The sequence below is a fragment of the Cordyceps javanica genome, chromosome 6, assembly GCF_051103115.1.
Source record: "Cordyceps javanica chromosome 6, complete sequence".
In the NCBI taxonomy this organism is placed as follows: domain Eukaryota; kingdom Fungi; phylum Ascomycota; class Sordariomycetes; order Hypocreales; family Cordycipitaceae; genus Cordyceps; species Cordyceps javanica.
In genome coordinates, this window is record NC_139300.1 from 2,526,496 (window position 1) to 2,549,915 (window position 23,420).

Sequence of the window (23,420 nt, forward strand, 5' to 3'; positions counted from 1 at the left end):
GAACTGGTTTGGCGGCCGAAGAATGTTTCTCCGAGATGGCTGCTCAACAACTGTCCAGCATTAAACTCAAACACGCATTCCGGTGAGTACCACGTAGTCCTTAATTTTGGGTCGTTTCCTGTATCAGGGTCCAAATATACAAGAATCGTATTAGTGTCAGTTGGCTTGTTCTCTGCAGCACAGTGCTCCCAGGTACCGTTTATCAGGGTCCGGTTCAAAGCAAGCTGAAAAGGGCTACCACCAATCCTCGATGTGTAGTGCAGGTATTCTTCGGAGATGACTCGTTCACTATACTGGCCTTCTATCATTTCCGCATGGAGCGTTTGAACGCAGGGAAACAGGGAGAATACGAACGCCGTCGGCCTGAATTGAGCTTCAAATTTCTTGAGTCTTATGCAGTCGGGTTCTTTGCAGTCGGTTGAGTTATCCTGCAGCATGCTCATGATATACACATCTATGAGGCTAGTACGATTCCAGAAGTCTCCTGCTGACGCCTGAAATGATGTGTCTTGCACCTGGACGGAACTCATGTTCAGAAGCGTGTACCCGTCAAGTGAGTTTTGAGGAGACACCGAGTAGATGTATCCATTGAGGCCGCCAGTTTTGGCCTGAATTCTGTCAGAAATTTCCCAAGCCTGTGAGCACATTGTCAGGGTAGAAAAAGTTGCGCCACCATCTTCCGGAAATGTGCAATTGCCAGTAGAACATGTCACTGAGACACTGGCAGAGCTGTTCGCAGGTGGTTCCAAGACACCTCGGTACGCGGCCAACTGCATCGACATATTGAATGACACGGGCACCATGGGCGAGAATGAATCGAACGCCGCAGAATAGTTATTGGCCCGAGGAATGCTTGCGATTTCTGGCCCGGGTTTGATGCAACTATATAGCGAGAGAGTGGCTTGCGCAAAAGGATCTGTAACCAAAACAATCAGGACAAGCGCGGCTCCAAAGCTGGCAAGATACCTAATGCTAATTAATATGACTGCGACGTTTTTTTCTCAGGCTATTATGCACTCACGCTCTGGATTTTGATTTAAACTGTCCGAAAATCATCATTGCTGAGCCCCAAGCACCTCTGCTGGCTTTGTCGTACAAGTCCAAGTCGGACAGAGGCCGTGGCTGTCGTGTGAATTTGAGCCATTTCAACTGGCTAATTCCTGTGTGTACCCGTTAAAATTTCTGCCAAACGGAAATCAGGTGGTGGATCTTACCTTCACTCAAGGGCATTGCGAGTGAGCCTTTGAATATCGCTGATAAGATGGAGATAACGGCGTTGATAGAAACCTTTGGCGTCCACTCGTCCAACTGACGGTTCTCATAAGTGTCAAGGACTATGATGATGGAGGCCAAACTCAAAGCGCTTGTGAGTAATGCCAGGATTTCCCACGCCCATAGTAAGACAGCATCAATGAATTTTGAGCGCCGTCCCTCATCTCGAGCAACGCCTGCGCAGGCATCGTTCTGGACTTCGTTTATGCTCAGTGCACTATATCCTCCGTCGCCCGCTGGTTTCCCAACGGACAACTCGGAAGAATGAACGGACGGGACTGGCTTGCGACGAATCCTCATCATCGTGCCGCGCGTGGATAACATTGTGCGGTTGTTTGCGGGTTCTGTCTGACGCGGCCCACGCTTTCGCTTCACGAAGAGAATCACACCGAGTGCGATGAGCCCAAGAGCCAAGCATGCTCCGACGCCGACGCCCACTCTCGCTTCTGGAGCAAGGCCATGGTCATGAGCCAGCTGTTGGGTAGCATAGGCAAGCCTCACCTTGTTGAATCGCTCAGGGTCAGGGGGCTGCTCCAAGTTGTCACCGTCTGTGTAGGCAATCTGAATTCCGTATGCGGCGATAGCTGCCGAGGTTATTGTTGATGTGACAGTGGAAAGTGTCAATCCACCCGAGACCTGTGTAATGGGTATCACAGTTGTGGTATTGGTGATTTGCTGCACACACGGGAAGCTGGTGGGCAAGGCATTGTCTGATTGACCTCGCGTGGCAGGACCGAATCCTCCTGTCTCGAGGCTAGAATGCAAGCTCCGGATTAGATAAGATGATAGAATAGAATACTTGGAGTGAGTCCATACATAGGGCAGCAAAGCTCTGTTTCGGTATAATCAGTCCGACGGCCAGCGACGCCCTCGTACCCAGCAGGACATTGGCCTGGCGTATAATAATAGTTGGTTTCTGGTCGGAAGCCCGGTGGGTAGCATCCATCGGTCATGACAGGACCTTTGACAATGTACGAGCCCCCATCTTCATTGAAGAACTCAGTGTAGCCAGCATGGGAGGCGCAGGACGGTTTTGGTGTGAAGACTGTCGTCAACGGCCCAAGAATGTCAGACATTGCACCGGCAGCAATCCTCGGCGTTTGGGCTTGCAGCGCTTGTCAGTAAAGCCAATGTACGAGCCCAAGATGCCGACAGGAAAGAATTTCGAGCACCTTTCCAAAACAAAACTGTCATGCAAGAAAGAGATGCGACGCCGGCAGAAACACACAAGGAAAAGTCCCTTGTTGAGGCCTCCTCGTGGAAGGGTGGCTCGGCCGCCAATCAGAATGGTGCAGCTGGCATGGGCGCTTAGCGAGGCTGCGAGATAGAACTCTACTAATGCAGCGGCGCATCACGCCCCAATAGGAAATGCCGAGCGTAATCCGAGTCTCTGCTGTTCCCACCTGAATGGTTACTCTTTTTTCTTGTACGATTTCTGTCACTTTTTTTCTCAAGATGATACGAGCATACCCAGTACTTAGTAGACTACCTGGGTCCCCCCATCTTACCCGATTCATCCCATCGACAATGTAACAAATTGGCTGCGTAAACCTGCAGGGCCAGTATTGTTAAACAGCGGATGAAATGATGAATCTTTGGTGAGAAATGAGCACAAAACTATCTTTCTGTAGTGTTTATAGTTCGTTGCGTTCAACTCCTTCATCTTCCCTGTACGGTTGACATGAAGATCGCCCAGACAGGCGAGTCGCGCACTCCCGATGGTGTAAATTCTCCGTCTTGGGGCTTTCATCGGTCGGTGAAAAAAAAATGAAAATAAAAAGATGACAGGCTTCCAAGCCGACAGAGAGCAACTTTCTATTATCCAAGCCCTTTTCCGCGGGGGATTTGAAAAGTAGAAAAAGGCCACAATCATATCTAACCGACGAAACGGAGAGTGCAACTCCTCCACAAGCATGGATGCTTGGATTATTAGCTCAAAGACAGCTGAATATAAGTAGCACTACGCAAATGCGATTTCAATGAATATTACTATATATGTGGCAATTTCCACGGACCACACGAGGGTCACTTCCTGCGAAAAAAAAAAACACAATACATTGAGGGCAGATTTCCAGTAGCAGGCGCCCAAATCTCTTTTCTCTGCCGCTCTTCTCTGTTTATAAGTTGCCTCTAAAAATCTTTCTCAGTAGGTGCCTGAGGACAACGTTGCCATCCTCTCCGTCCATGTTGTTACGAAATATCTTTCGTGTCCGTGCAGTATAATCTCGTAGCTCCTGCACAGTGTTGAAGCGATGGACGGGTTCCTCTCGATTACTTCGGCCCCATTCGATGAGGTCAACAATGTTGACATGAGTTCTTCGCGCGGCCTGTCTCGTACGTTAGCAGCATATTGTTGCACCGCTCATGGCAACACGGGGGGGGGGAGGGGGGTATACTCACCGACTCGCATCGCGCACACGTGTCAGGGAGTGGTGTAATGCCGACGGCGCGACAGAGAGCGTGCCAAGCAGTCAAGTCATCCTCTTGGCCGTACCACATGCGCAGTTCCCGTCGCAGCGCGTCCTGGTAGTCTTGCCAGGCCTCCCTCGACTCGCTCTGGCCTCGGCGCCAGCCCATGTGCCGGCCCAGGCTGGCATAGGACGTGGCCGGCGGGAGTGAAGGGTCGTAGTTGAACAACGGAAACGAACGGAAAAACATGTCCAAGGGGGTGGCTACATTCTGCCGATGGCGCGGGGAGTCGCGCATGTGCTGATCCAGGGACTCCTGCCTGGCAAAGGATCGATCGCAGGATTCACAGTCAAACGCTGCTGGGGCGTGAGCCGGGGCGTCGCGCATATGCTGCTCCAAGGCGCTTTCGCTGTCAAAGAAACGGTCACAGGTCTCGCATTCGAACCGCCGGGCGTGTGCGGGAGAATCGCGCATGTGCTGGTCCAAGGAGTCTTGGCTGCGAAAGGAGCGATCGCAGGCATCGCAGCCAAAACGGGGGTTATGGGCCGGGGAATCTCGCATGTGCTGGTCGAAAGACTCCTGGCTACCAAAGGACCGATCACAGGCATCGCAGGGGAAAGCTGGCAGATGAGCTGGAGAGTCACGCGTGTGCTGCTGTAGAGCATCCTGGCTACTGAACGATCGGTCGCAGATGGAACAGGAGAAGTCCATTATGCGAGAAATGTAGTGTGGCCAATGTATCTGATTCCAGGGAGAAGACAGTCACTCCAGGTCACAGGCCTATGCCATTATATAGTTCTATATGCAGCGGATAACAGTTACTTAAGCTGATAGTTTGCCTTCAGTCACTCTTTCAGGGCCCCAGGTGGAGTTATGTGCGGTTGCTGAATCGATCACCGGCCCGGCCCGTCAGTTTTAGCTCGCGAACCACCACCAGCCAAGGGCGCTATCGATCTATTGTTTTGATTTCACTAGGAAAATAAGCAACGTTGAATGTTTCGGGTGGTGATGGTTCTCAAGATCGCAAATGGCCGGACTGAGCTGGTATTCATTGGCGATGGAAAAAGCATCCTCCTGATTATACACTTGCTTTTAGCCAGTCAGTTACCAAGTCTGCCGCCCAAACATTCAGTCACTCAGTACTACTCGGCCTAAATTCACATATCCAGCTGCATGAAAACGGAGATGTGCTGCAGCACTGGCCCAATGTTATCCTGACACGGTGCTGTACATGGCGCATGTCTGGGCGTGCTTCTAGGCTAAATAGCAGGCTGAGTGATGGGCTCCAAGGTGTAGTAGATGGGTAGTATTGGGGCCGTCGAATTCCCGTGGTCAAAATGATTGTCAGCGGAAATGACATGACTCGGTCGCCTTCTTGAACGTAACCATCTCTTATGTAGTAAAATACAAATATCCCAAAGAATAGCTAGCAGTCGTGGTACATCAAAGCTGTCAAACATTGCGCTGGGTATGAAGAAACTGCCCACTCGCTCAGGATGGAATGCGCCCAATGCGGAGTAGCTGCTACACGTTCGCGCCCAAACTTTACAGGATCTGCTGCTACCAGAAAGACTAAATAGGCCCTTTATTGCTTTTCTGTATTTCTCTCGACGCCACACGGGTCGAAACGAATAACGAGTAACCAGCTCTGATATGACAGCTGCTCTCCGTCCTCGACAGAGCCACACGGAACCGTTTGGAGAACGAATTACTGGTCCATTGTTCCTCACTGGATTGTGCCGCCGGAGCGGTTACGGTTATGCGATCGGATCAGTCCGTGGCCACCGGGGGGTGGATGAGCTGAGATAAACTTGCCAGCGCGAAATTCGAACGCTGTAGACACGACAAAGGCGGCCAGAAATATTGGCGGGTGATTTTCTTTCTCATTTGTTCGATTTGGATTCGCACTGACGTGGGTAGAATGTATATCGCTGGACGTAGTGTTGGGCATCACACGGCAAAGCACGCGGTTTGCTTACTCTGCGCTTGAGACAGAGACACGCGTGGCACAATTAAAATCATGTACCAGGCGTAATGAAAATCTAATTAAATGGCACAACTTCTGGCAAGGAAAATTTTTACAGCGCAGAAAGAAGTACGTGCCGTAGAACAAGACGCAAGCCTGTGATAGGGCAAGGTGTAAACAATCAGTCATGTAGAGGACTGCAAGAAGATGTGTAGTCGGATGTTGGAAGAGTATAAGAAAATTGTCCCATTTCTTGTGAATTCTGGGAATTGGCCGGGTATTTTGAGATCTCTCTAGTCACTCTTCGTGCATCTGCTGAATCTTCATCCTCGACACACATAATAGCCCCAACCACTCGACGAGATCTGTGCCAAACGGACTACGGCAGAATTCAAGCAGGTATACAACGCAATACGGAGTTAACGACAGGAGACACAAGATTCTTTTGAGGTTGGCCATGTGTATCGAGACGTCGTCTGCCGGTCCTATCGAGACTGATGCAGAGTGCGATTGGGTGGCGGTGCTATGGCTCCTGCACATGGTCGTGAGTTGCGATGAGTATGCGAGCCACCATTACAGCATGACGTTTACCAAAAATATCATCGAGGAAAACTTCAAATGCAGGCGGCCGATTGTCCTAGAGCGCTACAATGGACCATGTGTAAACTGCATCGTGAAAACCCGACACTCGTACCAGCACCCAGCTCTCAAGCTCCTGCACACCGCCCCAGGCACCCCTCTGGCAGAAAAACGACATCCCACCAAAATGCTTCCCCCCACCTCCGGCTTTTGAGTCACGAAATTCGTGACAAGCTTCATTTTCCAAACCCCTACCTCGATTGACTGTCCATCTTCTCCGCAATCGCCTCGCGCTCCATTTCCATTTCCATTTTCAGTAAATTCCTCCTCGAATAGCCACCGCCACGCTGTTCGCCCTACGATCCATCTCCGCCCCCCTCCTCCGCCGGAGCCGCCCCAGCACCACGAGCCTCCGCCGCCAACACCAACACCAACACCACCACCAGCTGCTGCAGTCCGCCGCCATGGCCGCCCTCAGCGCGCAGACCTTTTCCCCGGCCGAGGAGGCGGAGGTCCAGAAATGGGTCGCCGCCTCGGAGAGCATCCGGTCCGGCGCCGACGGCAGCAACGCGGCCCACCTCGACGCCCTCGAGGCGCACCTCGCCACCCGCGCCACCGTCCTCGGCAGCAAGCCCTCCAAGGCCGACGTCTCCCTCTACCAGACGCTCGCCCCCGTCGTCGCCGCCTGGTCCCCCGACGAGCGCTCCGGCGAAAAGGGCCGCCCCAACATTGTCCGCCACCTCGACTTTGTCCAGAACTCGCCCGTCTTTGAGCTCAGCGTCCAGGACAAGGTCGCCGTCGACCAGGACGACGTGCGCTACGTCAAGCCCGTCGTCGACGCCAAGGCCGAAAAGGAGCGCCTCAGGAAGGAGAAGGCTGCCGCTGCCGCCGCCGCCGCTGGTGGTGGTGCCGGTGCTGCGGGCGCCACCGCCGCTGCCACCGCCACCGACCTCGTCGACCGCACAAAGGAAAAGGTCAAGGAGCTCGCCAGCGACGCCAAGGAGGCTGTGGCCGGTGGCGACAAGAAGCAGCAGAAGAAGGAGAAGAAGGAAAAGGCCCCCAAGCAGCCCAAGCCCCAGCCGGCCGCCGCGCCGCTGAGCCCCAGTCTGATTGATCTCCGCGTCGGCCACATCCTCAAGGCCGTCAACCACCCGGACGCCGATTCCCTCTATGTCTCCACCATCGCCATGGGCGACAAGCCCGGCGACGATACGACCGAGTACGAGGGCCAGGTGTGCCGCACCGTGTGCTCCGGCCTCAACGGACTGATCCCGCTCGCCGAGATGCAGGGCCGCAAGGTCGTCGTCGTCTGCAACCTCAAGCCCGTCAAGATGCGCGGCGTCAAGTCGTGCGCCATGGTCCTCGCCGCCTCGCCGCGCGTCAAGGAGGGCGAGGCCGACGACCACAAGGGCCCCGTCGAGCTCGTCGCCCCGCCCGCCGACAGCAAGGCCGGCGACCGCGTCTTCTTCGAGGGCTGGAGGGGCGAGCCCGAGGGCGTCCTCAACCCCAAGAAGAAGATTTGGGAAACCTTCCAGCCGGGCTTCACCACCACCGAGACTCTCGACGTCGCCTTTGACGCCTCCGCCGTCGAGGCCCTCGGCAAGACGGACCTGGGCAAGCTGGTTACCGAGAACGGTGGTGTTTGCACCGTCCAGACCCTCAAGAATGCAACGGTCAGGTAAAATCTTAGATGAAACAAATCACAGAAATGATACATAGAAACAAAAAATCAGCAAAAAAGCAAATCAAGCATCGATGCTCTCTTAGTGCTCTTTGTTGCAGTGCAGTCACCCATACGTCCACGTTCAGAGCCTTGGGAGGCCCGTGTGACTGATTTACTAAATTTTCAAGTTTGTTGAATTGTACACAGCTCAAGCCTTGCAGGACTGATGCTGGGCAATGCTGCCTGCTCATGCATTGAGCAAATGATGTTGCCGCCCCTTGTGGCGCCTATATATATACATTAAAATTCCTCCACTGCATAGCTATGCCAGAAAACAGCCTGATAATAATAAACAAAGAATGGAAACTCCAGAAAAATGCATGTCGCGCTGAGACATTTTATGCCGAAACTCTTTTCCTCCCCCATGTTTTTGGTGTGCAAAACGAAATGCGCCGAAATCGACTGAAAACCACTGCTGCAAAAAGGTTTCTCCAAGTTTTCTTGTCCACCTCCTATAATCTTACAGATGTCGTCGTTTAAATATTGTATAGTTGTGCAAAAATGGTTATTCAAGAAAAGAAGTATTGACTTCCCCGCAGACGACCGACGTCAAAGTCGCCCTTCTCGGGAATGGCAGGTATTGTGAGTGGGAGCCAGACGGGGACTGGCAGTCGCCTCTTGGTGCCTGGCTTGACATTTGTTGCTGGTCGGTCACGCAGGGCCGCCTGCTCGAACGCAGAGCCCTCCATCTCGCTGAGGAGCGCCGTTGATTCAGAGTCAAGAGTCGGATTCGCACTCTCCTCCGCAAGTACTCTCTTCATCTCATCGACATCAGCTGTGGCATCGTCGGCGGAAATTTCGCCGAGACCAATGTCACGAACGTCCTCGGCAATACTCAGGTCGGGCTCTGCGCCAGCCATTTCCTCGTACACAGCAGCAGGCGTGATAATTTGTTTGGCGGCTTCCAGATCCCAAGGGTTGCCGGAAAGGCGCAGGGAGTTGCGTTTATGCTCAAGTAGAAGCTCCTCTCTTGGGGTGAGATTGCTCTTCTTCCTCAGAGCCTTGATCTTCTTGGCAACCGGCGACGTGGCATCGATATGGGATAGAAACAGAGATCCGTTGTGCCGCGTTTTGAACTCGGCAGCGAGCCGGCCAATAACGTCTTCCTCATGAATCTTGATAAACGAATCCCGAATAACCTCATTCATGACGTTGACGTCGGCAGCATGAGTCCAGAAGGAATCGTGGACAGCGGCAAAATCAAGGCCACGCTCGTGACATTCGAGTGCGGAAAGTAGCATGTGGCTTGCGTCGAGCGAGTGAATGAAGTTTGGCGGGAAGCCTTGAAGCTGCTTTCTCCTGTTGACAGGGTCGGTTGAGTCGCTTGAATGGTATGCAAGAGACTGAAGACAGGTCCGAATTTCTCTTGCAGTTGTCTTGCGGTACGGTTGGGCGACGGGCATGCGCAGCGGAGTCGTCCAGACCACTGTAGAGCGGAATTGCTTCGTTAACTCGTCAAAGCCCGATTTCCCTTTCTTGGAAGCTTTCGCCACCTTCCCTTTCTTGGCGTCGGCCGCCACGCTTGAGTACTCATCAGCGATGTGCTGCAGCTGAGCGGGCGTCAGGGCTCGGCAAACCCGTCCACCAATTTCGCCAAGCCAGTACTGGATATCATGAGCACCACGGAACATACTTGCCAGTGCGGTGAATACGTGTCGAGCAATATATGTCGACAGCACCAAGTTTGGAATCCCGCACTGCTTGCCCAGATCGGGATACAGAGCATCAATTTGTTTGCAGACCTGCTTTTTTGCACCAGCAAATGTGACGCCATAGACGTTGGTCATGACAGTCTGCTTAACAACCTTACGCGTGATCTTGCCGTCAAGTGCAACGCCAAACTTGTTCTTGGCAGCAGCATCCTTGGCGATAGCCTTCTTAACCAGGTCCGCAACAGCTGAATAAACATCGGCAGGGCGGTCACCTGGCTCCAAATTGACTTGCTTCGCACCCCAAGTATCACCACCCAGAGCAGCATAATGCTGAAGGCCATTGCAGGTACCATCCTGCTGGATTGGGAGGTGAGAGACGTAAGTGGTTGGGTCTTCCAGTTCGAGTGCTCCCTTGAGCTCAAAGCAAGCAGCAAGACATTGCCACGGATCCTCGGCCTTCAGCCACCACCGGCTTCCATTGAGTGGGTTAATCGCAGATTCAATGATGTTGCTCGCGTTTTCGGTTGCGAACGCTTCGCGCTCCGCAAAGCTAGCCTTATCAAGACCATAAACATTCGCCAAATGAATCTTGAGCCATCGAAGGCCAGTTTCACCAAGAGGCTTGCCCTTTGCAAATGAAAGAACTGCTCGCGCGTGGTCGGCGCCCATATGATTTAGGTACGTAGGCATGGGGTATGCGCGACCACGGTAATCGACGTTGTGAGGGAAATAGATGGTCTGATTGCGGAACGCTCGAGCAATTTCGAGTTGCAGATTCATGTAGCATCGTTGTGAGTGCAAGCCAGAACGCTCGTTTTCGATGGTCTTGATGTCACGGAGCCATTTCTTATGCAGAGCTGGGTTGACTGTCGAGTCGGGCTCGGCAGGCATTTCGAATTTCGGTTCCAAGGCTGGCATGTTGGCGATTTCTTCGCCCGTATTCCAAGCCTCCATCATGACGGCCAATACATCACGGTTAATTCGCCATGCTGTCTGACCGAGAACATCAAGACCCTTGAAAACTTGCTTCATGTCGCCGCATTCCACAGCAGCCTTGGCATAAAGTCGCTGTTCAACGTTGCCTGGCTGAACTCGGATCACGCTAGTCTTGCTCTCGAGAAAACCGCCTTCGTTCATACCCTTCCATGGCTTCGGTTCAACGATCATCGGCAGGTGCTTGGCAAGAAAATCTCCCAAAGGCTCACGCTTGAGCTGTTCCACCAGTGTATTATGCAAGACGAGCATCCCAATCTTTTTCCCTTTTCGTGGCTGCTGGACGTGTGTAAAGGCGGGCTGATACTGGCTGACCAGTTCCCCGGACGTAGGATGCTGCGCGACGACTTTTACCTTTGCAGAGTCAATAAGTGCTTTGACGAGGAAGGCTCCAACTTGGGCCTTGATTTGGATTGACCATGGCTGGGTGGCCGATTCCTCGATCCGCTTGGCTGCTTCCACGCTTTCTGTGATCTGGGATACAGCTTCGAATTCGTTGGGCTTCGCTTTGGAAGCATCATATGTGACTTTGCGGCGCCGAACTGTCTTTTTCTCTTTTTTCTGAAGTTCGATATCTTCGTGTGCTTGCTTGGCGACAGTGTTGATAATTTTCTGGATAGCGATGCCCTTGTCGACTCCAAGGAGGGCACCGGCATTGAGCGTGCTGAGGATGGTAACCGCGGCTAATCTTGCAGGGTCCGCTTGCCGAATGAAAGGGCCAAAAAGGCATCTCTCAATGTCTCTCTCTGATTTGACATCCTTGCTTTCTGAGATTTCCACTTCTGCAATTTCATCCTTGATGCGCGACTCCATAGCGCTAAGCCATGATGATGTATAACTAGACATGGAGCCCTCTTTGTTCGATCCGCTCAAACCAGTGGTAATTCCTACCTTTTGCAGTTGCTTGTTCTGGTTTCGCCACTTTGTGACAGCGGCGCTAATAGAATCACGTTCGAGCTGGAGCTGAAGGCTGTGCAGATCTTCTTTGGAAAGGTTCGCTGTGTCGAAGCCCTCAAGATTCGAGACAAGCTTCAGCCCTTCTTTCAAGGCAGTCAACGAGTCACCGCGTTGTGGTGTTGGTACTAGCTCGGGCGTAGCCTTGGCACATGATGAGGGCAGTGGCTCAGCCATATCCGTCGCAGTGTTATACGCATCATTGCTGGCGCATTCCTCCATGATATCTTCCTCGAAATCTGGTTCAGCAGAATAGTTGTATGTTGGGCATTGCGCAGTAATGACGGCAAGGTCTTGATCGCTCAAGATCTCGGCCATACTGAGAACGCGAAGGCCAGATTCGCCCGGGGCCATTCCCATATAGCGCGTGATGAGGCGGGTCAGTCGTGCACCACGTTCGGACAGGATAGATGCCTTGAGCATACAAGCGACAGTCTCGGCGGTCTGGGGTAGGCCCTTATTACGAATGTTCATTTCGTAAAACTTGTGAAGTTGCTCGGCTCGTCGTCGGTCTGGGCTTGCGCGAAGTTGTACCAGCGAAGCTCTCAGGTACTGGTTGTGGAGAAGAATGCGCTCTTCTGGGGAAAGACTCTGGTAGATATTCATGCGCTTCAAGACCAGAGCAGCGCGATCGAGTTTCCCAACTCTGATGCAGGCATCGAATACTAGAAGCATGTCGTCTGCTTCTCCGGGAATACCGTGCGGGCTGATCTTCGTCTGAACAGGGGTTGTCGCGGGCGCCTCGGGTATCGTGAGTGGTGATGTTGGGTCGAACGGCGTCAAGTCGTACGGTCGTAGAGATGATTGAAATGACGCCATTGGCGCTGATGGGAAATTGCTGTAGATGGAATTGTCGAGCTTGAAGTCATCGACGGCCGTCGCAAGGGCGCGTGATTGAGATTGTCGAACACCATTCTCTAGTCTCTCTACGCGCCAGTGTCCGAGTGGTCTTGTGATGAGATGTCGTCGAGAAATCGAACGAGCGGGCGTTGATATGGACTGTGGTCGTACATGGCCCAATGCCAATGCCCGGGTGGCAGACACGCCACAGCGAGTCTGCCTAGACAGCATCGTGACGAAGATGCGCTCTGCACGAGACCAGGCCCAAGGCGGTCGGCGTAGTATTGCAAGATGTGTAGGGAGGGTGATATCAAATCATTGATGACAGATAAAAACAAAAACAGAGATAGCACAGAAAGGGCTCAGTACGAACAAGTAGAATACAGTTTGCCTCCCCAGCAAAACATGCAAGAAATTTTTCCGTAGAGGGTCACTACTGAGCTCCAGAGATTTCGACGCCATCTTAGGAGACCCATCCATCCCCTGAGGTGAGTCACGTGCCGCCAGTTTTTCTGCGCCGGGAGCAACTCCACTCGGTCCAAGCTGTGGCGAGGCGGACAAGGCCGCTACGGAGCTCGGGGGTGCAGTAATTTTTAGTCCCAGGAATTGAGAGTTGTCGTTCAATTTTCCCTATTGTACTCAGCAATCATTCTTTATACCCGACAATATGATTGCGCGGCCTGCGATGGCGAGCTTAAGCTGTCGCAGCTGCCAAAGCAGCCTTTTTCGAGCTGTTTTGGCCGCTGGCCGTCCTGCAGCCGCAGTTTCTATGCTGTATCTACAACCTAGGCTGAGTTCCTCACTACATGTCCAGCAGCGGAACCTGTCGACAACAACTATCAGACGACTCCGGGTCGAAGAGAATACACACAAAGCGTCGGGTGACGAATTGACGCAGGCGGAGTCGCCCGAGGAAGACACACCATGGTTTCTAGAAGAGGAGCTGCCTCGGTTGGCACCCAGCCATCACCAGCAGACACTGCCCGTCGCCCCGGAAGGTGCACCGGCAGTCATTGACCCCATGATGAAATACATATTTGAGGACATGGGTCTGGATGACCTTGCGCTTTTTGACCTGCGAGAACTTGACCCTCATGCTGCTCTGGGCCCGAATCTTATTATGGTATTTGGCACCGCGCGAAGCGAGAAGCATCTCCACGTCTCAGCCGGTCGCTTCGTACGCTGGATACGTAAGCACCACCAGTTTGAGGCCAAGGCAGATGGTCTCATCGGTGCCGGCGAGCTGCGCACCAAGTTGCGTCGCCTGCGCAAAAAGGCCAAGCTCATGGGCACCAACGCCAACATCATCCCCCGCGGCGACAACGGCATCTCGACCGGCTGGATCTGCGTCAGCTTCAACACCGACGACGGCGTCTCGACAGTCGATGCCAACTTTGACGCCACCGGACGTATGGCTGGGTTCGATGCCGGCGCGGCCAGCACGACGATTGTGGTGCAGTGCATGACGGAGGCCAGACGCCAGGAGCTCGACCTCGAGACGCTATGGGAGGGCATGCTCAAGAGGAGTATCAGGGACAGCAGACAGATCGATGGCAAGGAGCCTCTCTCGGCGGACGAGCTGAAGGATCAGGTTGCTTCCCGGCTGCAGCTACCAGAGGGCTACAACAAGGCCGCGAAGCAGTGGCAGGCCATGGAGGATGCATCGCAGAAACGATACTTTTCGACGAGCGCACGACGGCTCGCAGCAGAGAGCTCTCCCAAAAATGCACAGACTACCACGCACCTGAACCTAGATTCTGTCGCAACACATGTCCGGGATTTTCAAGCGTCCGGCGCGCCGATGGACGCCGAAGACCTCGTCCGTCTGATCCGCCACGTCTTCCAGGCCGGCCCCCAAGGGCCAGACACCGCTGCCGAGCGCATTCGGCTCGTCGACCAGCTGCTCCTCGCCGGCGAAGAGCGCGGCATCTCCCTCCTGTCCGGCGACATTCTCATCACCCTCATCGAATCCATGGCGACGTCGCCCGCCTACGGGCCGGCCCTGCAGCGCGCCCAAGCCAACATGGAGTTTCTCCTCTCCGAGCGCCGCATCGCGCCGAGTGGCGAGCAGTCGCGGCGGCTCATGGCCGCGTACGCGCAGCGCCAGGACTGGGAGCGCTTCTGGGACGCCTTCCGCGCGCCGGCCCGCTTCCGGCAGGCGCGCGACGCGGCGCTGTACGAGCTCGCCTACGCGGCCGTGACGGCCACCCGCGACGCCGCCCTGTGTACCGACGCTCTCCGCTGGCTGTATCCGGAGATGGGCCGGGAGGACCCGCCGGTGCTGCCGACGGGCGCGCTGTACGACGCGCTGCGCGCCTGCATCCTCATTGCGGACCCCGCCGCCGAGGAGCTTCTGCGCAGCCCCCCGCCCGAGGCCGGCATGACGACGCTCGAGAAGCGCAGCCTCAAGCACCGCGAGTTCGTCGTCATGCTGCGCGACATTGAGCGCATCCGCGGGGAGCTGCGCACTGAGGAGGCGAGGCTGGAGAGGCACCAGGCGATGGAGACGGAGATTCGGAGCCGGTTCGAGGCGTAGAGGCACCGCAGCGCCGCGACACATGTAAGACAGAACCAGAAGGGGCTTTTGTATGATAGATCACAAACCATGTACAACCATGACCATGTAACAACAAGCATATAAACCGAGCAGCATATCAAGAGCATTGAACGAATGCACGTCCACTTTTACTTGTGGCAACAAATTTCACTTCCTTGTATAAGCCCTTCTAATATCCCAGTATGAGAGAATTCTAATAAGTTATAAACCCCAAATGGCATATAAATACTCCGGTCAAAGTATTTGCATCATACCGCGGGGTCCAATTACAAGTTGGAGCCAGCCCACTTCATGGCATCGCGCAGCAGAGGGGCCACTTGCTTCCTGCTAGAGTCCAGTGCGAGTTGCCTCCACGCATACCTGACGCCCTGCTCGTCCAAGATGCCGTTGTTCCACTGCGCCAGCGTCAGCTTGTCCGTAGTGTCTTCATTGAACCTCTGGACCGCCTTGCGGCCGGCGCCTGTGACGCCCCATACCAAGAGATGTCGCTGAAACTCGCCAGCCGGATTGGAGGTGGTCATGATCGATACGACGTCGAGCGCTTGCTCCTGAGCCCACGCGTGTACTTCGCGCAGCAGCACGTCTGGGCCGCTTCCACTGCTCGTGGAGGCCGCCTTCTCGAGGAAAAAGTCGAAATTCTGCACGGCGCAACTAATGCCGAGCTTGATTCCGCTATTCTCCCACTCTTTGTAGTCCTTACGGAGAATGTCACGCAGCGTGAGCTTGGACAAGTCCTCCTTGGCGGCGGTGACTGCGTCGTAGTATGCTTGCTGGTCAAAGTTGGGGTCGTTCATGAGCTCGGTCTCGAGTAATTTGGCAGCACGCGAGTCCTTGGGGCGGACCTTGGCAGTGGCCGTCAGATTAATCGTGTCTATGAGAATCGGAGCGAGGGCGACCTGTGCAAGCTGGGTCAAGTTCTGGCTGATGTGCTGAGTAGTGATGGTTGACTGTTCGCCGCTAGCCAAGCCGCGCCAAGCATCCGCATAAGTGTCAACCACGAGGCTCATGCAGCTACCACATGTCTCAATGACACGAGGCGCGGCTTGCGTATTGACAGTGCCTTCGTCGACGTGGTGATCAATGCAGCCAACAACACGGCTTTCATATTTTCTTAGATCTCCAGTAAGAGCGTTGTGATCAACCAAAACCCATTCTGTATCTTTCGGTTCCATAATTTGTGGGAGATCTGACAGAGTGATGAGGTCAGAGGTTTCCAGATCAGCCTTGGCAAGTACTGGGCCAAGTTCAATTCTCAGGTCAAGGTCCTCGCGAGGCAAGTTGGACAGGGGAATATGCAGACGCCTGGGTTCAATGTGAGATCGAAGATAGGCCAAAACAACGGCTGAGCACAGTGAGTCAAGATCTGTCAAAACTGGTTAGCATAAGATTCATATAGAGTACATGCGACTCTGGCATTTTATTACCCGCTGATTCGTTGCCCACGATGAAGGTGAGCGGCAAAGAACGCCGAGCAGGCAACGCCGTCAGAGCCTGTTTCGCCGCCCCCAGAAACGCCTTGAGGGAAATGGTCTCCGTCGACATACTGGCTCGAACGCGCACTGTACACTTTCTCTGCAGCCGAGGACGATGGCGGACAAGACTTCCCAGCGGGGGATGTCTCGCATATAAAAAGGCGTGCCTTGCTTGCATCTGCCTCAATAGAGAGTGACGAGTAAGGTTGGCCAATCTTGGCAAGGAGTCAGCCACTTGATTGTTGCACGACGCCGGCTAGCTGCCTGGCTCACTTCCACACGTAGCACGGGCGAAGTGTGGGTAGACTAAGCTGGTGTGCCGACAGCAGGAGACACACTCGCAGCAAGCAGAAAAGTGCGCCGCTTGTGGTTGAAGCTAGAGAGAGCGCGCGGCGTCGGTTGATTGTGGGGTTTGCCTTCATGGTGTGTAATCGTTGTCCAGCCGTTTGAATAGGCCAATTGGGGCTTTGTCTTTCGAGAGTCTCAGTCAGAGGTGAAAATTATTTCTTCCAGTTGTGTCTCGAGCAGAACGGGGAGATAGCAACGAAAAAGCCGAGACAAGTCTTGAGTGAAATTGACAGCCCCCTTTCGCGGTGTTTGCTCTCGGGTAGCTGCAGCCCCCGACACGCAGGATGCACATGACAATTGGGGTAGGCGGACATGGATGCACTAGGCGGCGATCAAGCAGCGCAGAAGCGGATAGTCTTGGAGACCGGGACTCGCGGTCGACCGAAATAATTTGACCACAAACATGGTCGAGATGGGGAGAATCCTGGTAGTCGTGATATTTTTTTTTCTTCGATTTGTGTAGGTGTTGAAGGAGGTAGCATCGCGGTACGGTGGCTGACTGGAAATGTCGGTCCGCGCTGACTGATGTTAGCTGTTTGCCTGCCAGCTGCCAGTTGGCTCGTTTGCCAGTCGCTGCCAGCTGACAGTGCAGGGGCTCGTTTGCATACAAAGTTTGCCTTCCTATTCCTGAATCACTGTATCGCTTCATCCCCAAGCGAATAGGACGATTTTCCCCCCAAGACCAAAAAAGACAATGGTCAATTTGTCCGTCCGCCGCCGTACTATGCCGACCGAGCAACTTACAACCTCCTCGGCGCACCCGCCCACTTTAGCCGCGCTGCAACGCCGCACCGCGGCCGCCCCGCCATCCGAGTTCGGCCCGCCTGCGTTTCGACCCTGATAATCAACCTGCTACACTCCCCTTCCATGCCACGTCGCTTCTTCTTCTTCCTCCGCCTCGCCCTAGTCGTCCTCTCCTTTTTCGCGGTACGATTCGTATACACAAACTTTTCGCCCTCTCCTTCACTCTCGCATCCGCCGCATCCCGCTCCCGCCGCCGTCGCCGCCATGTCACGCTCCGGACCGCTCCGGCTTGCCGTGCTCGAGGCCGACACACCGCAGCCCCAGACCCGCGAGCGCATCGGCAACTACACGGCCGTTTTCACGCAGCTCTTCCAGGGCGCCTGCGACACCGCCACCCCGCCCAAGACGCTGGCGGAGGAGCTGACCATTTCGGGCCACGGTATCGTCGACGACCTGCACGCCTACCCGTCCCTCGACGAGGTCGATGCGATCCTCATATCCGGTTCGCGCCACAACTCGTTCGACAATGACCCGTGGATCCTCAAGCTGGTCGAGTACACGCAGGCGGCGCTCGCGACGAAGCGCGTGCGCATCATCGGCATCTGCTTTGGCCACCAGATCCTGAGCCGCGCGCTGGGGTGCAAGGTCGGCCGCAACCCCAAGGGCTGGGAGGTGGCCGTCACGGATGTCGACTTGACGCCCGAGGGACAACGGGTTTTTGGCTTGGAAAAGATGGTATGTAAACCAGGCCGACTGCGCGATGATGCACGACGAGCTGACTTTGAGCCACCAGCGAATTCACCAGATGCATACCGACATTGTCGCCGACCTTCCGCCCGATGCCGTCGCTCTCGGCAGCAACGACGTTTGCTCCGTGCAAGCCATCTATTCTCCTGGCAGGTATATTGCCGTCCAGGGACACCCCGAGTTCACCAAGGATATTGTTACCGAGATTCTCTTCAACCGCCACACGGTCGGCGTCTTTACGGACGAGCTGTACAACGATGGAATGTCGCGCGTGGCCAATGACCACGATGGTTTCGCCATTGCTCGAAGCTTTTTGAAATTTTTGAAAGATTAGACTTTGTCACGTAAATGAATAGACGGAGTATATACAGCCAGCCATGTATGGCATTCTGAGACGTGCCTCATCATTTCTTTTGGTCCATGTAGAGCGGGTGACAACTTGGCAACTACAGCCACTTGGTAGATGCAGCCCATACTGCTATTTGTATCCATAAAGATGGGAGGCTGGATTTCGTCGTTCACGGTATCTGCTCTGTGCAGGGGCCTTGTTACATGTACAAATATTTCTGACAGCAGTGTACTCTTCTCCAAGCGCGTTGCATGTATCTGAGTTTCTGCAAGGCTCGCCATCATCGATCTTTACATTCCTTGTCGTTCAGCCCACTTTCATTTCATCATGAGCAAACAATACGCCCGCAGTATGGTCCGGTGCCCACCAGACAAAGAACGCGTGCTATTTCCAGCCACAAGCACCTTCCGCAGGACGGCCCCCCTCCCCGGGTTTACCGTCTTCTCGTTATTACTGTAGTACAAGAGCCCGTGCGTCAAAACTCCCCGACCCCTACGGCAAGAAGAGATTTCATCAAGAGTCGGATGCTCGACGGGTGCCATGCAGACAAAAACTGCTGAGCCTCGCCCCTACGCAGGCGAACCAAACCAGCGACCGACTGGCAACACGGCAATCCGAGACGACAGGAAAAGAAAGAGGAGAAAAAAACAACAATGCTGGCGACCAATTCGTTCGGCATCAAATGCGTCGGCAACGGTGACTTTTACGCCACCTACAACGCCTCGGCGTTTCTGGGCTGCTGCGCCGTCGACCCGAGCACGACGGACAACGGTCTCTGCCCCGACGACAAGATCCTTTCCATGACGTTTGACGCCGGCGCGTACGACAAGATCGAGCGGCAGGAGTGCCAGATCAGGTTCATGCTGTGGTACTCGTGCAGCGTCACCTCGCCGCCGTATCTGGGCTGCTGCAACCGCAACCCGTGCCATAACGGCGGAGTCTGCCCGCTGGCGGATCGCAAGGGAGGCGCGCGGCTGAGCGACAATCAAAAGTATGCCTACTCGTTTTTGGAGGGCGTGCCGTCCATCCTGGGTACAACGTCTTCCTCGGCGGCGACGACGGCATCGGCGACAACGACACTGCCGGGGACGTCGACCGCGACATCGACTCCCTCAGCGTCGGCGTCGGCGTCGGAGTCGGCGCCAGAACAGAGCGGCGGCGGCGGCCAACACGGTGTTCAGCCCGGCGTTGTTGCCGCGATTGCCATTGGTGCGGCCATAGGCGCCTTGGCCGTGGCACTGCTGGTATTCTGGTGGGTGAGACGGAGGCGTGCGACGGTCCAACAGGGTGCGACGGACGTCTCCCGCGAATTCAGCCCGGACACGAAACGTGCCACAGCCTCATCGACAGCAGCAGCCCCATGGCTGTATCACGGCGTGCCCTCTGCCCAGCCGGCAAATTCCCCCGCCGCGTCCAACTACTATCAGAGTCCTACCCTCCACGGCAGCCCGGTGTCGCCGGAATACTGCACGGCAGAGCCAGCGATGAAGACTGTTGGGCCAGCTGAGCTCCCGGGTAACGGCTGCTTCGAGTTGCCTGGGGAGTCACCGCAGCCGCCGCCGCAGAGAGGCTGAACATTTTGGCATGGGATGAAGAGACAGGATGAAACGGGTTTCAAAACGAAAAATGAATAGAGGCAAATTTTACCTTAACGACGCCAACGGCTTCCTGTAACTTGTTGCGCAAGACGCGGCGTTAAGATGAGCAAGTATACCCACCAACCAGCTTGCATTGAGAAGATTGTTACGCGGCGCACTACCAGCAACACAGATTGCACTGGCCATTGCTCGTATTTTATTATGTTTCCATGTTTGAAAATGCAAGAAGCTGACCACTTTGTAACTTGCTCATCCCCTCGTATTCTTGGGACGGTTCGCGTTTCCCATTTCGCTCGTCTCCTATACTTACATGCTTACTACTGGTATTACTGGGATCAGCACTTGCATGATTTGCCTCACGTTGCGCGTCCCTCTTCTGCAAACATGCCAGCTCCCGGCACCCTTGCCCGAATACTGATACACTGACAGGCTGAGACTGCTACCCTCCTCCCTCCAATACAATCCTGCCATAAAAAGTGGAGGGCGATCGCCTTGGGGGGAAAAAAAAAGGTCGAGACCAAAACGTAGTATTCAAGATCAGACGGGCGTGCAAGAATCAGAGACATTGATCCGGAGATGGAAAGGATATGCCAGACACGAAATCTCCACAAAAACACGCCAAAAAGCCAAAAAGTCAAAGAAACCGCCTCAGGGGTTGTTGACTGGCCAGTGGCGCCGGGGGCATTGGGCAATGCCAATGCTACGGAGAGGAGACGGAGGAGGAAGGGGGGGAGGAGTGAGGGGAAAGCAAAGGAGCAAAGGAGAAGGAGGAGATGGAAAAAAAAAGAATGAATATAGAAAATAAATAAAATTGCTTGCACAGGTTTTTGTTGACTCTTTCTTTTTCTTCCCCTTTACCAGGTATATACAATGCTAGACCCCTGCAGATCGGCATTTTTCTCCCTCTTGAGCTGCGACAGCTCCTTGTTTTTTGTTTGTTCCATTCTTCTTTATGCCAGTGGAAATCGCCAGGGCGTGCTTTTACTCGACAAGAAAACCTTGACGCGCGAAGAAGAGAAAAAAAGAGAATTCCCTGTTTCCACGCGCCATTAATCCCCGATATCTCCTTGTAATCATGACGACACGGGACTTGTTTTCCGTCGGCCGCGCCAGTTGGAAGCGAAGATGTAAAAAAAAAAAAAAGTCCCAAACTCAAAATGTTTGGCACGCTTTGATTTTATTAACCAAGTTCAAGCTCTTCAAAAAGCTGCCTTGGCCTGTCAGCCGGGGCTAGTTCTACTATACCCACCACGAAATGGCGCCATGGCTTTTATGCAAGAAGAGGCGGGGGGGGGGAATAATAATAGAAATAATAGACGGAGACGGGCCTTTCATCGGCGATTTCTGTCGTCTTATTTCTTTGTTGCCTCGGAAGAAAGAAAGATTTAAAACTCGAGGGGAAGAGGGATGGATCCAAAAGGAGAGCAGCTACGCGGGGGAGTGGATGCAACGTCATGTATGTACTGGTGTATTGCTCCGCTTGCCTGCTGGATAAACTTCTTTTTTTTTTGTCCGTCAGTCCGTCTGCTGCAGTAAGGATCCTGGACTTGAGAGGGATTTCCACAGCACCTCTACTGAGTAGGTAGGTTCTTTGCAAGTCTGTCGCAATCACCTCTCCCTGGCCCCCCCTTGCTGAGACACGGGTAAGATACCCCTGCGTATATCCATTCGCTCTCTAATCTGTACCCAAAATGCCTGTTGCTCACGCGAGCCCATCAGCCACGATCCGATTGCCAAGATCTTTTTTGTCCCTTTTTTATTTTTTATTTATTTTTTATTTTTTTTTCATTCAACGGCTCACCAAAACCTGCATTTTGTTGATGAGACTTGCGTGGCCACCCAAAGAGCGCAAGACAACCCGCCGACCAAACACAACCCAAAGTCTCCCTCCTCCCCCCCACCACTTGAAGCTCTTGCTAGCTTCTGCCTCATTGGCTCGTCGCGTCCGTCCTGTGTGAAGGGAAAGAATGGGGGAGGAAGGAGGGAGGGGGGTTGGGTTCAAGCCGGAAACAATGCACCGGCGGCACGTCATCCATTCACCCCCCCGGGGGCAAAAGCACGCAAAAAGCTCGATAGGAAACCCAGACTCGCACCATCGAGATGGTGTGAAGTAGAGGCGAAAGCCAGGCAGCCAGGACAGCTTAAATGCTAGCTGGGTGTGACTAGTTACTCTCTGGGAGCAAATGCATGTTCGGACCGGCCAGCCTCCTCGGTAGAATGTGCGCCAACCCGTACCGGCCGTGTTGTTTCTGATGTCTTTGCTCCGGTCGACATATCCGGTACGCATTTGCCGATCTCCCTCCCACCACCCCTCCCCCTTCGCCTCGAGGGAGGGGGTGAGGGAGGGGGGGGCAGCATCTTAGACTAGGACTAGTAACAGATCATCATCGTTTTCCGGGGCGACGCGACACATTGCATACCCACGCACGCAACCAGGAGAGACAGCAAGGAGAACCGTCAGAGGGGGAGAGAGAAGGAGAGAGAGAGAGAGCTTTACGCAAGGTCTCCGTAGGTTTGCAAAAAGGCTTATAAAGCCCATTCCTGTCCCCGGCTCTTGCGCAGCGAAGCTCTCTCTTTCAGTTCTACACACTATATACTCCAACCATACACAGTCGTTCTCATTTCGTTGCTTATAAACCAGCATCTACACAAGGAAACCCCCTGCATCCTTTCGCTCATCATGAAGTACTCTACCATCCTTCTCGGTCTCGCCGCCACCGTCCTCGCCCAGGACAACCCTCTCTCCAGCATCGTCTCGGGCGCCAGCAGCCTCCTGCCCTCGAACACCGGCGGCGCCGGCGGCATCATCTCCTCGGCCACCGACGCGGCTTCCAGCCTGCTCCCCGGCGGCAGCAGCAGCAGCAGCAGCAGCGCGTCCGCCTCCAGCAGTGAGGAGTCCTCTGCCAGCCCGACCTCGTCGTCCTCCTCCTCCAGCGGCGCCGCCGGCGGCAGCAGCAGCTCCAGCAGCGCCGCCAGCCAGAGCAGCCGCAGCGCCAGCAGCTCCAGCTCGTCCAGCGCCAAGACGTCGGGCGGCAGCGGCGCTTCCGCCACCAGCTCCCCCAACGCCGCGCCCACCAACGCCGCCAAGTACTTGGCTCCCGTTGCTGGCCTCGCCGCCGCCGTCGCCATGCTCTAAGCAAATTTTTTTTGATACAATAATGTGGGATGTACAGCACCAAGACTCGAGATCAAGAGAGGGGCTGTACGATACGGATAT

At 54.4% G+C, this 23,420-nt stretch overlaps 9 protein-coding genes across 9 annotated transcripts; 5 read left to right on the plus strand and 4 right to left on the minus strand.

Moving 5' to 3' along the window:
* Positions 1-1,173: 1,173 nt before the first annotated feature.
* Positions 1,174-2,348, minus strand: V2A60_009199 (uncharacterized protein; the record flags this gene model as incomplete). Its single annotated transcript, XM_083260466.1, has 2 exons — positions 1,174-2,026; positions 2,089-2,348. 2 exons carry the CDS (start codon positions 2,346-2,348, stop codon positions 1,174-1,176), a joined length of 1,113 nt encoding a protein of 370 aa, XP_083116592.1.
* A 1,041-nt stretch (positions 2,349-3,389) lies between these two features.
* Positions 3,390-4,155, minus strand: V2A60_009200 (C2H2-type zinc finger protein; the record flags this gene model as incomplete). The annotated part of the gene is made up of 2 exons (XM_083260467.1): positions 3,390-3,599; positions 3,673-4,155. 2 exons carry the CDS (start codon positions 4,153-4,155, stop codon positions 3,390-3,392), a joined length of 693 nt encoding a protein of 230 aa, XP_083116593.1.
* A 2,535-nt stretch (positions 4,156-6,690) lies between these two features.
* V2A60_009201 (glutathione S-transferase C-terminal domain-containing protein) lies at positions 6,691-7,908 on the plus strand (the record flags this gene model as incomplete). The annotated part of the gene is made up of 1 exon (XM_083260468.1): positions 6,691-7,908. One exon carries the CDS (start codon positions 6,691-6,693, stop codon positions 7,906-7,908), a length of 1,218 nt encoding a protein of 405 aa, XP_083116594.1.
* A 550-nt stretch (positions 7,909-8,458) lies between these two features.
* V2A60_009202 (DNA-directed RNA polymerase) lies at positions 8,459-12,367 on the minus strand (the record flags this gene model as incomplete). Its single annotated transcript, XM_083260469.1, has 1 exon — positions 8,459-12,367. The coding sequence occupies one exon, from the start codon at positions 12,365-12,367 to the stop codon at positions 8,459-8,461; it is 3,909 nt and encodes a 1,302-aa protein (XP_083116595.1).
* Positions 12,368-13,157: 790 nt separating this feature from the next.
* V2A60_009203 (uncharacterized protein) lies at positions 13,158-14,924 on the plus strand (the record flags this gene model as incomplete). The annotated part of the gene is made up of 1 exon (XM_083260470.1): positions 13,158-14,924. One exon carries the CDS (start codon positions 13,158-13,160, stop codon positions 14,922-14,924), a length of 1,767 nt encoding a protein of 588 aa, XP_083116596.1.
* Positions 14,925-15,211: 287 nt separating this feature from the next.
* On the minus strand, positions 15,212-16,487 carry V2A60_009204 (exopolyphosphatase; the record flags this gene model as incomplete). Its single annotated transcript, XM_083260471.1, has 2 exons — positions 15,212-16,308; positions 16,370-16,487. The coding sequence occupies 2 exons, from the start codon at positions 16,485-16,487 to the stop codon at positions 15,212-15,214; spliced, it is 1,215 nt and encodes a 404-aa protein (XP_083116597.1).
* A 1,145-nt stretch (positions 16,488-17,632) lies between these two features.
* Positions 17,633-18,590, plus strand: V2A60_009205 (class I glutamine amidotransferase-like protein; the record flags this gene model as incomplete). The annotated part of the gene is made up of 2 exons (XM_083260472.1): positions 17,633-18,244; positions 18,303-18,590. The coding sequence occupies 2 exons, from the start codon at positions 17,633-17,635 to the stop codon at positions 18,588-18,590; spliced, it is 900 nt and encodes a 299-aa protein (XP_083116598.1).
* Positions 18,591-19,258: 668 nt separating this feature from the next.
* On the plus strand, positions 19,259-20,179 carry V2A60_009206 (uncharacterized protein; the record flags this gene model as incomplete). Its single annotated transcript, XM_083260473.1, has 1 exon — positions 19,259-20,179. One exon carries the CDS (start codon positions 19,259-19,261, stop codon positions 20,177-20,179), a length of 921 nt encoding a protein of 306 aa, XP_083116599.1.
* Positions 20,180-22,883: 2,704 nt separating this feature from the next.
* On the plus strand, positions 22,884-23,339 carry V2A60_009207 (uncharacterized protein; the record flags this gene model as incomplete). Its single annotated transcript, XM_083260474.1, has 1 exon — positions 22,884-23,339. The coding sequence occupies one exon, from the start codon at positions 22,884-22,886 to the stop codon at positions 23,337-23,339; it is 456 nt and encodes a 151-aa protein (XP_083116600.1).
* Positions 23,340-23,420: the final 81 nt, after the last annotated feature.